Here is a 13,980-nt window from a genome sequence, read left to right on the forward strand (position 1 = left end):
TGTGCACAGCCAGGATGGGGTGTTTTGTCAATCAAGGTCAACCTGTGCACACATTGGGTATGGTGAAAGGCAGGCGATGGGAGAAACGCTGCATTCCCTCGATGTGTCGTGCCACATGGCACTGGCCACGCACCTGGGAAGCTATGGAGATAGCTGTGGACATGCAAAACCCTGGGCTGTGGCTGCCTGGCAATTTTCTGCTGAAAGCATATGGGAAGTCACCACTAACAGATCTGCTGCTGCTGTAAATTGAAGTTGGTCGGTGTAATATTATTTCTAAGCAGTCCCCATGAGTGGGAGGAGAAAGCCAGGGCTCTCTGTGAGCAGGGGGCCTGGTTGCAGAGCAGCGAGATGTCTCTCCCAACAGCGAGGACCTGTCACCAGGAGAGGTGACATCACCCCATGCCTCTGCCCTAGTCTGGTGATGGGGCAAGAAGGTGGAGCAAAGCTGCACTCTGCGTCTTCTATCCCATTACTTTATGAGGCACAGTTTCTTTTTCCTGTGCATTTCACCTGTGAAAACTCTGCCTCATGCCAGTGTCAGCACACTTCAGCAAGGGCGAGATGCAGCATCCCCCAGCATGGGGCCCTCAGTTCTGCAGGAGTAGGATGCTGACATGGATCCTTTGCTCCCAGCCTGTCTGGCAACAGCTATTTTGGTCTGGAGACCAGGAAAGGCTTTTGGCTCTTGCCAAAAATAGCATGTCAGAAGGCAATGGTGCAAAAGCGCAGCGGGTGAGCTGGAGGTGGGGGACACTGAGATGCATGCAGGTGTTTAGTGGGGCCAAGCCACAGGGGTGAATGGCGGTTTCTTGGTCCTATAAGGACTGCTGGGTATAGGAACAAATGTAAGGAAGGTGACCCAGGGGCACCCACTGGTCTTCAGCTCATCTTCCCCACTCCTCACTGTCCTTTCTGTGGAACAAAATGTAGAGACACCGGAGTGTGGGACAGGAGGTTCTGCTTGCATGCAAGCGTTAGTCGAGGCCACAGCTGCACGGTTAGGTGAGTCCCACCAGATGACTGCTGCAAGAGCCCTGCTGTGGGATTGAGGTTGTGCCAAGGGGTGATGGAGGCCAACCGTCCTGCCCATGCCCCCCGGAGAGCCTGGGGACACGTGGCAGCCTGCAGGGGGCATGGGCAGGGCAGTGCTCCCTGAGTGGCACCCAATGGGACAAACCACAGCAGCAGCCTGCTGCAGGGCAAAGCTGCTCAGCTCACATGGCTTAAATCACATCAGGATCAGTGACTTATTCAATTAACTACACCTAACTGACCAGCAATCAGTGGACTATACATTCAGTTTTGACACCAACAATACAGCAGATAAACCACAGTAGTAGACACCTAGCAAATGTTTATAAACAGCCTTCTAACCCCAAAACCTTCTGGTCACCCACACTGACACACATGTGCGCGTGGTTGCAGTGTGGGCTACACGCACATCATGTCCTCAGGACCAGATGCTTTTGCAGCTTGTCCGGTCCCTCTGCATGGCAGGATGATTGCCTGCTGTCCCAGCCCCCCCCAGCACCACACCACCCGCCCGCTCACTGAGGGTGTGCTCTGCGTGGAGCTGTTTTCCCATGGACAGGAGCACAGCCATCCTTTGGACCTGAAAAATATCCCCTCTGCCTGGGGCACTGCTGAGTCTCCTGCTCTTCCTTATCCAGTTATCAGGTGTCAGTTTAACAGAATTATTGGCTCCCCTTACGTGCCTTCCTGACCTTGGGCTTTGGCTACTTACCCTTCTTGTTTTGGGAATTGCTGGCACATTACTGCAAAAGCAGGCTCCTCCTGTGAAAGCATACAGCTAGTGTGCATGCAGAAAAATCTTTTATTCCATGGATCTGCTGGCAATTGCTTCTGGGTCAATCTCAGAAATGTCTCTGTGAAGACTCAGCCCCTTTGAGATGTCACCTCATTTCATGCAGAGTCGTTGTGTTCTGCTCCACAGAGAAATGCTCCGATGTGGCTGCTATGGTGATAGGCACCCTGCCCATGATGGTGGATGTGGTACAAGAAAGGTCAGAGGTGCCTACCAGCTCATACCTGAATGCCATGATTTTATTTTCCATGAGAGTGCTGGTGACAGGCATGGGTTTTGGCAGAACCAGAGCACCAGTAACTCTCATGGCCTCAAAAGGAGCCATGTCTGTCTGGAACTCCAACCTTGTCACTTTGCTTTGGTCTTCCAAGTAGTGTTGTTCTCCCCTGCTGCTGAAGCCACGATACAGGACAATGCAGTGTACATCAAAAACAACCTTTCTAATGTACTTGCATGTCCTGTTGGCAATATCTGTCATGAGGACAATGGTTTCTCCAGGGCAAAATATGCCTTTCTCCAGGGAAATCCGAAGGATCACAGAGCCATGGCTGAAGCAGCAGAAATAAACTACATCCTTTCTAGCTTCCACACCACTGAGGCCTGCATGGAGAAGATGAGCAGAAAGGCAAAGCATGGTGAGTTCTTGTTGCTGGATACCAGGTGATTCCCAAACTCCTAACATGCGCAAACTCCTAATGCACAACAGGCTGCTCAACTCTCCCTACAAACCCCACCATTAACTCAGAGGACAGTCTTTCTTGCTGCACCAAACATGATATGGCTGAATTATCACAATTCTCCTGAGCATCTGTGGAAAGAATTCATGTGGGCACACGTAAATATTGTTTTAGCTAGATCTAGCTATCCATACCCAAATTTAGAGGGAGGCCACAAATTTGTTAGAATCATCATGTTCTGGCTCTATTGATGACCTTTGACGGACTATCCCAGTCTAGGTAGAGTTCAGCAAAAAAGGCACCTCCTATTTGGTGATGCTTGCCCAAGGCTTAGACTTCAAAACAAGAGAATAACGTCCTTTTTCCCTCATCCTGGATCTCAAAGCGCTTCCTGTATGTCACTCTTGAAGTCTTACAATGCAACTTGTATGCTAGAAAAGATACATCTTTGTGCAAGCCCTAGGACAAAGATGACAGAAGATACTGAATTGTCATCTGAATGCTAAAAGGAGGAAGCTCAGAGCTAAAAGTTTGTGGACACTCAGTAGTAAGCAGTTACAGCTCTGCATGAGAACAGGGTAAGTCTGTGTGTCTCCAACTCAGATAGCTTGTTCCCCTTACCTTGTCTTTCACATGTCTTCTGTGGTCACCAGCAGTTCCTTGCAACAGTAAACATCTCTTTAACTAAGACAATTTGGTGGCTGCAGCAAGTCCCTTGAAAAAAGTAGGAGATGCAGCCAATTTTGCTGGTGAATGTGGAAGGAATACTTGGAGGAAAGCTGAAGTGGAAGTCAAAGGTGTGGACCCCAGAATCCAGACAGATATCTGAAAGTCAAACAACATGCTGCTATCAGAAGCCTTTTAAACATTTAGGATTTTGTACCTTACGGTAACCTTGATGTTTCTCCCAGAATGCAAGGTGTTCTCACCATCTGGTATTGCACCCAAAGTGCCATAAAGGCATGGTATGAGGTGAACTTTGCAGGACAGCAGGATGTATGGACCCCTACCAGTCAGAACTGAGAACTTCTAATCTGCCTCATTTTAACACAAGGTCAGCAAGCCTGCAGCTCCTTGCAAACTGTTTAGGATTTTCACCTATCAAAATGGAGTGCCACAGGCTTTTAACTTTGGAGATAAGCACTAATAGGGTTTGAGGGAGTAAAGCGGTGTAATACCTCTCACTCCTCTTATCATTGTCTACAATACCTGTGCATATGATCTGAAACTTTTTTTCACCTGTGCAAAAGACTCCACTCACAATAAAAATAATATTTGACACCTTTTCTGCACAGCTGTGAGACAGGAAAGTTACCATCCATTCCTTCTAATGTCTTTGCTTCTGTGCCACTTCCTCTTAATCAAATTTAGTTTTGTGTGGGTGAGGTCCCACTGACTGTAATGAAAGACTGTTCCACCTACGTAAGGATAGGTTTGGCCCCTTCTGACCAGACAAGACCAGCTCTAGACTCTTTTCTCCATCAAAGACCTATTTCTCTTAAACACATGTATCTGTTGGCAGCTTTATCATCCAGACTTAAGCTTTCCTTCCTCCTATTAGATGGTGCCAAAACTTCACTTTGAACAGCAATATTAGGGGATGTGAGACCGATAGAATTTTGTTCTGCTGACTGTATCCTTTTGCAGATTAATTCAGCGATGCCTCAAGTTTTAATAATCTAAACTGGATGTTCTTGTTGGCAGAAGAGCCTGGACATTGTTTCCTCACAGCATGGGAGATTTACCAGATGGAGTAACAGCATTTTCAATCACAGTTGTAACTCTGAAGAAAAAAAGAGCCTAAAACAATCTGAAAGGGAGGAAACTAACATTCACCAGCGTCTTAGGTAACTGCAATATAAGAAAGTCATGTTCTTTATTCTGACAGTTTGTAGAAACCTGATATTCCCAGGGCCTTATCTCACATGATGTCTTTAAGTTATTTTAGCAATGTTCCTGTTTTGGTAGAAGGAAGGACTTTGAACTGTGAGAAGATCTGCAATTTAATCTTGAAAGAAATCAGTGTTCACCTCCTGGAACGATCTGCAGTTGGGCACTGGCATGAGTGGTCTGTTTCTCAGCCCCATCAGTGTGGGGAATTACTGAAAGAGTTCAGATTTCTTAATCCCTGCAGCAGGTATGGCCTGAGAGCCTGACTTTGTGTGTAGGGCTGAAATAGGCCCTGTGGTGCAAAAAAGTTTGTAGATTCTTATTTCATTCTATGTACAGATTTAATCCCACTTTCTCTGACTTGTTTTGCATCACTTCTAAAGAGACCTCTTTGAATTGTGACCACTTGCTAAACTGTGCTTAACTTTCCACACAGGTCCTCAGACTCAAAAGGACAGCAGCCTTAAACAATGTCCCTGAACTCACCCTGGAAGTGAAGGTGCACTCACTTTACCTTGCTTCCCATGGCTGCTGGATGTGAGCCCTGTTGCACAGGAGCACCTGCCTTCTCCAAAACCCTTATTCTCCTGAAACCATGCAACAGAATTAATTCCACTGGAGAAAGTTTCCCAGCAGCTGCAGGGGTGGGAGGGTTCTCTCAAGAGTTAGCTCTCCAGAGGCACCCAGGGATACCACACACTTGGTTTTCAGCAGAACTTGGGAACTTCGGTCCCACTGAAAAAAGTAACTCAATTCCAGATAGTTTATTGTGTTACCTAATTCAAAAAGTGTTCCATCTTGTATTTCCCAGCAAGGGAGATGATGGCTGCAGCTGTGGAGAAAGTGCAAAGAGGCTACTGGTGGGAGTGACTTGAGTGGTGGCCTTTCTGTGAAGGACGCGAGGGATTTCCTGGGGTGTGACTGACAGTGCATAGCAGTGCTTGAAGAGTTTCAAACTGCCCATGGTGGTGTGAGCTCCTGCCTCTGGTTTGCTCAGACTGGGGGGTTTCTGCTGGTGATGAGGATAGTTATCCCTGGTAGCACTGAAACTCTTTTTTTTTTTTTTTTTTTTTTTTTTTCCTGGATCTAATTATCCTACAGGTGTTACCAGTCATATTCAATGACTGCCAGGAGTCAGTTCCTCCAGCAGGCTTTATCTCACAGAGGGACAATACTGAGTTTCTTGTGCAGTGGCAGGGCTTACCAGGGTTAAAAGAAATATGCCAGCAGGCACCTGGATCCATGTATATACACTTCTTACATGTGACCCAAGTAGGGCATGTGGTAAGATCAAATACCAGATAGTAACATGTTATCAAGAGCGTATTAGCAGCTGAGTGTCAAAAGCTGGCACAGGCAGCAATCTGTTCAAACATACACTCCTTGTATGCCAACAGCAGTGGGGTTACAGAGTATTCAGGGTAAGAAGGGTCAGGTCTGTATCTCCTTTCATGTTTTAAAATGGCTTTCTTGGACTTGTTAAAGCACTTCTAAGGGATGTAATCAATGCTGGAAAATGAGGAAAAAGACTGAGCTGCAGTACTAAAAATCTGTTATTAAACTGTACTGCATTGGCCAGTCTTGATGGATGTGGGTGCTCAGCTCTTTTGAAAACAGAAACATTTGTGTAGGTGGCAGAATATGAATTCAAGTGTGTCTTTAAGCAACACCAATTTGAACTTCAGCCAAAAAGATCCAGAACCGAGGTGCTTTACAGGTACTTGTTCTTATAATGGCAAAAATAATTTTTCCAACACTCAGCCTTTCTCCCTCTTTTCCGTCAGGGCTGTAACATCTGGTAACCTACAGGAAGCATCGACACGCTGCGGTACATCAAGGCTAACAGTCTAATGCATGTGTAAGTGGAAAATGACCTTTGGGTGAGACAGACCCTTCAAGTCTGAGAGGAAATGAAGCCTGACTGCTGCAGGTTGTAGCTCAGAAACACAATTTCCATACATTGGCACACTCTAAGTTCAGTACTAAACTAATATAGGGCAGCAACCACCTACGATTTGTAGACTAAATTTTCAGGATTCCCCACAGACCCTAAGAAAAAGGAGCTGAGAAAGGGGAGTGCACCTCCTAGGAGGCTTCTGTTTAAGTATCCCCTAGAATAATTCACTGTCTGAGGTGGTCATTACATCCCAGTGACTTTACTCTTTTTAATAAATCTGTACATTTTAATAATTAGCTCTGCATTTATGTGTGTGCATGTTGGGATGTATAATATCTGAAGGGAAGGTGCAAAGAAGATAGAGCCAAGCTCTTTTCAGTGACAAGACAAGAGGCAACGGGCACAAACTGAAACCCAGGAGCTTCCCTCTGAACATCAGAAAACAATTTTTCACTGTGAAGCAGGTTACCAAGGGAGGTTGTGGAGTCTCCTTCCTTTGAGACATTGAAAAGCCATCTGGGTATTGTCCTGGGCAACAGCTCTAGGTGGTCTTGCTTGAGCAGGGAGGGTTGGACTAGATGACCTTCAGAGTTCCCTTCCAACCTCAACAATTCTGTGATTCTGTGATTCAGTGAAATAATCACACTTTTGCAGGTGTTTTCAGTGTATGTCTCACTTTTTTCTTGTCTCTCTGTAAAGATACAGCAGTAACTCTTAATAATACCTTTACTATAGTTGCAAATATAACAAAGCCTTTATACGCAGTGGATATTTGCTGACATGTAAGTCAACAAGAACACTGAAGGCAAGCATTTTAGATGACCAAGTACTACTTCAATGATGTGCTTGTGACTATAGTTTTCCTACCTGCTGCTAGACAGGTTATGATAGATTTCTATGCGACAAATGTTCACTTTACAGATATAGCCACCAACTCATGGGCGACTGCTCACACTCTCAAATACTGCTTTCTGTGCAACACAATCATCGCAAAGCCCTGGTTGCCATATGATGTAGTGACAGGGTGTATGCCATGGGATGGAAACAGTGCGCATGGACACTGGCAAAAGGAAGACTTCCTCCCCACTTGAAAAAATCTGATCCCACCTTCTCTAGCCCAACACTAAGATGCTGTTCAGTTAACCTAGTGCCTAGTTCCAGTGTTTTACCCTCTATGTGAAAAGTCTGATCTTTGGAGACATAGACAGCCTGGTTAGTGTAAACCATGCTATTGTTGTAGTCCAGTTCAGGATTATCCTCCTCAATCCACCTCAGAAAACCTCTTCCCACAAGTTCCACCTTCACAACAGGGTTCACCAGAGTACTCCTGAGGTTCAGAACAAGTTGGCCATCTATGCTGGAGCTGGCCAAATACACCTCAATCTCAGGCAGCACCAGGTTAATTTCTCTCACTGTTGACATGGGGGAAGAGCAGAAGCTGAGTGCTCCTGGGGTCCAAAGGCTGGATTGCAAGGTCGTCTTCTTCAACCATGGAGAACTTCAGGCTTTGTGAGGTCATGGCATGAGAGATGGGCACAGGGTGTCCCACAGGGAGACAGCTCAGCTCTCCAGGCTATGCCAGAGGGGATAGGAGACATTTGTCTGATTATTAGCAGCACCTAACTAACTGGTAAGCATTCAACTACACATTTAGGATCAGTATCAACAACACAGCAGATAAACCACAATTCAAGACACTTAGCAAATATTGGTAAACACCTAGAAATTTCTAAGAGCCTTTCCATGACTAATCCCCAAAACTTCTAAGCATGCACGCACACACGCATGCATGGTTAGGTGCACCCCCCTCCTCTGGGGTGCTGGTTACCCAACTCATGCACCTCTCCTTGGGGAGATGTGTGTGCTCTGCGTGCACCCTACACACTAATCCATCCACCAGTGAGAACACACCCCACAAGCCCCCCCGACTCCATCAGTGTCAGCGTGCTCGCTGCATGCAAGCTGCTCACACCCCCAGCAGCAGTAGGCTGCTGCTGGCAGCACCAGCCCTGGCTTTGGTGGCTGATGTTTCCCTTGTCCTACTTCCAGGTCTTGTCCTGGTCACAACCTCTCAAACTTCCTTGAGATTTCTTTCCAGGGTGACTCTTTCTACCCTCATAAATCTGGTAATCCCCTGCCTACTGTTTAATTCAGCTGATGGTTGTCTCACCATTCCTACTTTCCTCATGGTGTTACCAGTTTTGGTTAATCACCTTTCCAGAATGCACAGTTTTGTGTATTGTGTTCACACCTGCTGTGCACACTCACCTCACTACTACTTTAGCCATTGTTATCTGGGCATGCTAACGAGAGGGGGCTGTGCGAACTCCCCAACAACAGACTACTAGCAGAGGGTTGTAGATGTGGCTGATATCACCAGCATAAGCAGTGGCCAGAAGACTACAGCAAGTGCCAGTGAGATCTGAGGACAGCAGGGCAGAAAAACAGCCACCACATCACCCACCCCTCTGGGCCGCGAGGTCCTGCAGGTCTGGCTGAACCCAGCAGGGTCTCGTTCACCAATGCAGGGTGATTGACAAGATTTTATTGTAATGTAGGAGGCTCCAGTGAACATGGCTAAAGGCAAGGGACTGAGATGAAACTCAGCCCATTTTGTGTCCTGAGCTAACCTTTCTCATATCAGAGCAATTCCAGCTAGCTGGAGCTGCTGTAACTTGATCATAGCATTAAGGGGAAAGACATATTCCTTCCAAAAAAAACCCCAAAACACTGTAAGGCTGATCTGAGATAGAACTGAAATGCTGTTGGACACTTGGACCAAACAGGTGTGCCATGCTCTGACCCACATATATGTGAGAAAGGAAGAAAAAAGATGCATGGGAGGTGAGGAAGACTTCTTCAACCAGGGGAGCAGGGATGAAGACAACTACAGCAAGGGTTGCAGTGAGGATCAGGTCTGTGAGCCACTGATGAGTTGTGAGCCCAGAGTGAAATCACTGGCACCTGCTCTGCAGAACCCAACTCCAGAGGCAATGTTCTCAGCTGCAGGTTGAGGATGAGGGCATGTGCTGAGAAATGCTGAAAATTAACTGATCAAGAAAGCCAACGGTTTAGGAAACAAGTCATAGCAACACACTGAATTTTAAGCCTTTCCTCCTCCATATTAATCACTCTCTTTTTCCAGCATTGTCAAGATTCTCCTTCACAGCCTCTGTGTACCCCATTCTTGCTTACAGTATTTTCAGGTGTTTCTTTTTTAAGGAGAAAGTGTTGAATTAGCATGCTGACTGCAAACTGTCACTCAGTCTTGATTCTTGGCTGCTGCATCTCATTCTCTGAGCCTCTGCTTGCCTTGCCTTGTTAAACATTTTGGGAAAAGAACTATTCAATGCCCTGGGTTGTAGTAGAAGGAACAGTTTCTCAACTGGGCACAGAATTACCAATAACAAAAATATCTTTTTTCTTATTTATGCTTGGCAGTTTTCAGCAGTCATCGCCTTGTGCACAAGTTGTGTGGTTATGGGTGGAATAAATAGCTTATAGCTGCTTGCATGAGTGATGATATACCGTCAAGTAAAAAATTATAATTAGTGATAATATATGAATTGAATTCTAGTCTCCCATGGTTTGGTGTTCAGGCACTGATTTATGCTTTACAAAAATAGCTTATATCTATGATCTACATGCTGCCATTTCACCAAACCAATATTTCATCTCAATCTGTACATCCCCTGAGAATTTTAAGTGCAATCTGAGCATGCAGTCGTCCAGAAAAGGAGGAAGCATTGCTTTTATGTCATGGTTTGTGCTTCTTCCTTAAATCCAATTTCTTTCTTGAAGTTAGACCATCTAAAAATGAGTTCTGCAAATGTTGTTTCTTTGCACTTTGTGACATCTCTGACAAAATGATCTTTAAATTCCATTTCCAGAAGAACAGTACAGTGTACTTTTAACAAAAGTAGGCTTCCAAAAGTACAGTGAGGAACATTATATTCTCTCTTTGTCTATGTTGATGTGTGGTGTCATTGATTTTGAGCTTTCAATTGATATCAGCCAAACCAGAACTTTTCGTGTGAATCAGCTACACTTCAGAAGTTGCAAATGGAAGGAAAAGGGAACCATGCCTCGCTATATTTAATTCTGCAAACCAAAACCTGGCTTCAATAGCTTCCCCTCAGTCATTTAAGAACCTTTTTGCAGTCCCACTATGTTTCATAGTTTTGTGCAGACATCAGGGAAAACTGTGTCATTGCTCCTGCTTTCATTCTCTGAGACTCACATGAACATTGCCTTAGGTTTGAGCCTCCTGGTTCCAGTTGAAAATTTTGAACCTGAAAACTCAAGGGGAAATGAAGGGCCAAGCCCTTGAGCTTGCAGAGTTGCACTGTAATAGAACACGTTGATATAGGGTTGTGTTGACGAGGCCCTAGAGTAGCCAATCTCAGCCCAGGGGGGCCGTTGTCACTCTGGGTCTGCACAAGGACTGGCTTTCCCAGAGACTTTGAGGTCTGAAGGAACTGGATGTGGCAAAGCAGAGGGAAGACCCAGGCTTTTGGGTTCATCATAGAACTTGAACTGGTTTGCACTTCAAGAGGACTTAATATAAAGTGTTGCACAGATCTCGTTTGTATTCTGCTGCTTTCCACCACTATATGAAGGGCTTGCATTTGCACACAAATTCCTTCTGTGAGTTGAGCTGCCTCTGTAGCTCTCCTGATGGTGACATGGGGAAAATGGAGTACCTGCATTTGAATTTTAAATTTATTGTATTACAAGGGAATTAGGCCGTACTGATAGTGCTTTAGATTCACTAAATGCTAGCACTAGCTTTCCTGAAGCCAACTTCACAACCATCTCATAGGCAGTGACACAACTATGAAGAAACTGTTATGGAGGACTCTTCATACAATCAGCCCCTGTTAATACAGAGGTTTTACAAGAGAGCATGAATCAGGCAAATGACTGCAACTTCTTTTTGCCAAGCAACGTCTCTCTATGGAAAAAATAATGTGTAATAAGCACTGTGAGTGGGATGGCCAACCAGAGCTAAACAGATAATTCTTATTTGGCATTCCCTTACAATGACTGATTCACTTGGCAATCACAAGGGCCAATTATCTTTTAATACTCTTTTTTGGATGTGTTTATGATATATTGTACATACAAGTAGAAAATCAATGCTTTCACTAACAATGCTTTTAATTTTATTAGGGAGTGCATTGAAAAATACAACTTTTTTCAGCTCTCTTCTAACTTTGAAGATGTTTTTATATCAATATTGGTATTCTCTCTAATCCTGATATTAAAAATTACTTGTTATTTTAATGTGTTCTATGACATCCACAGAGCAGAAAAACACATTGTTTCTACTGCCAGTTGGTTCTCCACCAACTTTTTCTGCAACAAAGAGCTGTGCCATACAGCCGTACAGGGAAACTAATTTCGTCAGAAGGAATGGAAGTGTAGTTGCCAGGTTTTTGTAAGCCAAAATCTCATGACGCATTTTTTTGTGAGGATCAGCATAAGTCAAGCTGACCATAAATTCAGAACATCTCCTTTATTCCTTGGCTAATCTCAACATTTAACAAGCACGTGCAAAAGAACCTCTTTAAGAATTTATAACTGTACTTGGCAAGTGAGGTGGGGTAAGAAATACAGCAGAGCCAGCAAGACTTTAAAGCTCTACCATGATAGATCTTACCTGGAGAAAGTACTGCGGAGCTGTCAATAGCTGCTTGTAAACAGTAGAGCTTGAAATAGGGAAAACATGTTTCTTCCCTGTCAGAATGGCACAAGGTCTTGGCTGAAGCCCTTGCCTGGCCTATCTATCTGGTTGATGTGAGAAATGAGATATCGATTTTTCTTATACCATACGATCAGTAACTTAGAGGAGCCACAAAGCTAGCAAACAACACACAGTTTATTACACGCTAAGTAAGATGTTGGAAAACTTTTGCAACACACATCTTTCTATTTACCAAATGCAACTTAATTCACATTATTAACCGAAGAAATACAGAACACACAGTGCTAGATTTGCTTCTAGTGAGAATTGATGTAGCCAGGCACTGGCTTATGTGCAGCAGCTTTCCATGTTACAGATGATTTGTTCACTAAAAGGAAATAATTCCTTTGTTAAAAATAAGCTGTAAGTCTGCAATTTTTCAGAATCACCACATTAAATTAGAAACACAGTTGCCGCTCATTTCAAGGAAATGGGTGCATCCAAATCCGTTCTGTATCCTTGGAATTATCAATCTAAGCACCCAGAATGATCCCTTGTCTAGAAAATAGTATACAAGAGGAAATCAGAGTGGAAAATTTTATATATTATACATTGTATAATATATATATTAAAAGAAATTACAAGGTAAAGTCAAGAGTACCTGTAGGTACTTGCAAGAAATTAAGATCTCAATATACAACAACGTAGGATACTGAATTTTTTCTACTCAAAGTCACTTACCTACAAGAGCCAAAATGGAGAAATCTGAAGATCCAGAAACGTTAGTGGAAACAAGAAAGACATGCTGCTGGCTACCATATTTGGCATCAATAGCAAGTTTGCCTTGTTTTATCCCTGTTAGAGAGACACAGTAATTCAAAACTTTTTTAATAAGCCAAAAAGTCCCAGAGGGCTGCAGTTTCCCATAGGAGGTCTTTTAGTGATAGACCAGCACTCACATCCTAAGCATCTGCTCTGCTGACTGCCATTACTGTAAACAGCCACTGCATTAATCTGTCTGCATTTAAATAAGCAAGGGGATAAATAGGCCTATTTCGATTTCAGAAAGTGTTACTAGTGAGGTGGACAAAACACCAGTGGGTCAGCCACAGTGAAACGCATGAGCCCAGGAGTAGCTGCATGTCCCAGGCCCACAGACCTTGTTCACCTCACGGGCTGCATGCTGTGAGCAGCTTTGTTAGGAGCACAGAGGAAAAGGTGGTGCTGTTCCTGACGAGTGGCTTGCTGGGGTTTGTTTCAAAGCAAGCCAGTTCAGAAGTAGGAATGTTCCACAATATTCCCCATAAAAATCAAACAGAACCACAGAGTGAACCTGAGTCTGCCATCATGAGAGGAGATAAAACATGCAAATCCCAAGCCCTGCAATTAACTTAAACAAACTCTCATAACAAAAGCACAAGAAACCAGCCTCTTCATCTACACAGGTATCTAATGTGAGGAAAACATAAAAGACAGAGTCCAACCCTTGACTAGCACTAAGCTAAGCCTGTGGAGTGTCTGCAACCCCCTTCTCCATGCCCCAGACGTTTTTGGTCAGGGCTGCGTACCTCATCCTGCAGTCTATGCTTCCTAACCAGGGTCTGTGGGTACCTCCTGGGCACATCATGAAAAGATCTTCCCTCCCCTGCGATGTTGTCAGAAAGCCCTCTGTCCCTTCAGACCCTTTGCCTTTTTGTTCTGGATGTCGCAGGCCAAGATTTGGTCTGTACCCCATGAATGCAGATGGGGACTCCCCATGCCTGTACTGCCCTGGGAATATCCACTCAGCAGCGGTTCACAGGCAGGCGTGGGGGCTGAGGTACTTCTTCTTAACTGGATTGCACAGTTAGAGTGGGTTTTTTGGAGGTAGGTCCTCCTGTCAAAGCCAAGGAAGAGCGAGGGTGTTCCCAGGAAAAGGGGGATAGAGTTGCTCTGTTTTTTATATGAAATACTGTGTCCAAAACACTTGCTGCATTGATGAATAGCCCTTCTACTCTGTTTT

General features: G+C 44.6%; 1 protein-coding gene across 1 annotated transcript; it reads right to left on the reverse strand.

The window, feature by feature from the left end:
• Positions 1 to 1,916: 1,916 nt before the first annotated feature.
• ARRDC5 (arrestin domain containing 5) lies at positions 1,917 to 7,714 on the reverse strand. The gene is made up of 3 exons (XM_074870240.1): positions 7,462 to 7,714; positions 3,156 to 3,330; positions 1,917 to 2,376 (listed from the first exon to the last, which is right to left on the reverse strand). The coding sequence occupies exons 1-3, from the start codon at positions 7,712 to 7,714 to the stop codon at positions 1,917 to 1,919; spliced, it is 888 nt and encodes a 295-aa protein (XP_074726341.1).
• Positions 7,715 to 13,980: the final 6,266 nt, after the last annotated feature.

This window comes from Strix uralensis, chromosome 5, assembly GCF_047716275.1.
Source record: "Strix uralensis isolate ZFMK-TIS-50842 chromosome 5, bStrUra1, whole genome shotgun sequence".
Classification (NCBI taxonomy): domain Eukaryota; kingdom Metazoa; phylum Chordata; class Aves; order Strigiformes; family Strigidae; genus Strix; species Strix uralensis.

Bases quoted from the DNA above. Each gene is read 5' to 3' on its own strand.
- ARRDC5 (XM_074870240.1), bottom strand. From the start codon at position 7,714: ATGTCAACAGTGAGAGAAATTAACCTGGTGCTGCCTGAGATTGAGGTG. The intron at 3,331-7,461 runs GTAAAACACTGG...TTTGACTTTCAG, and splicing joins TCAGACTTTTCACATAGAGG to ATATCTGTCTGGATTCTGGG. The intron at 2,377-3,155 runs GTGACCACAGAA...CTGCTGCTTCAG, and splicing joins ACTGTTGCAAGGAACTGCTG to CCATGGCTCTGTGATCCTTC.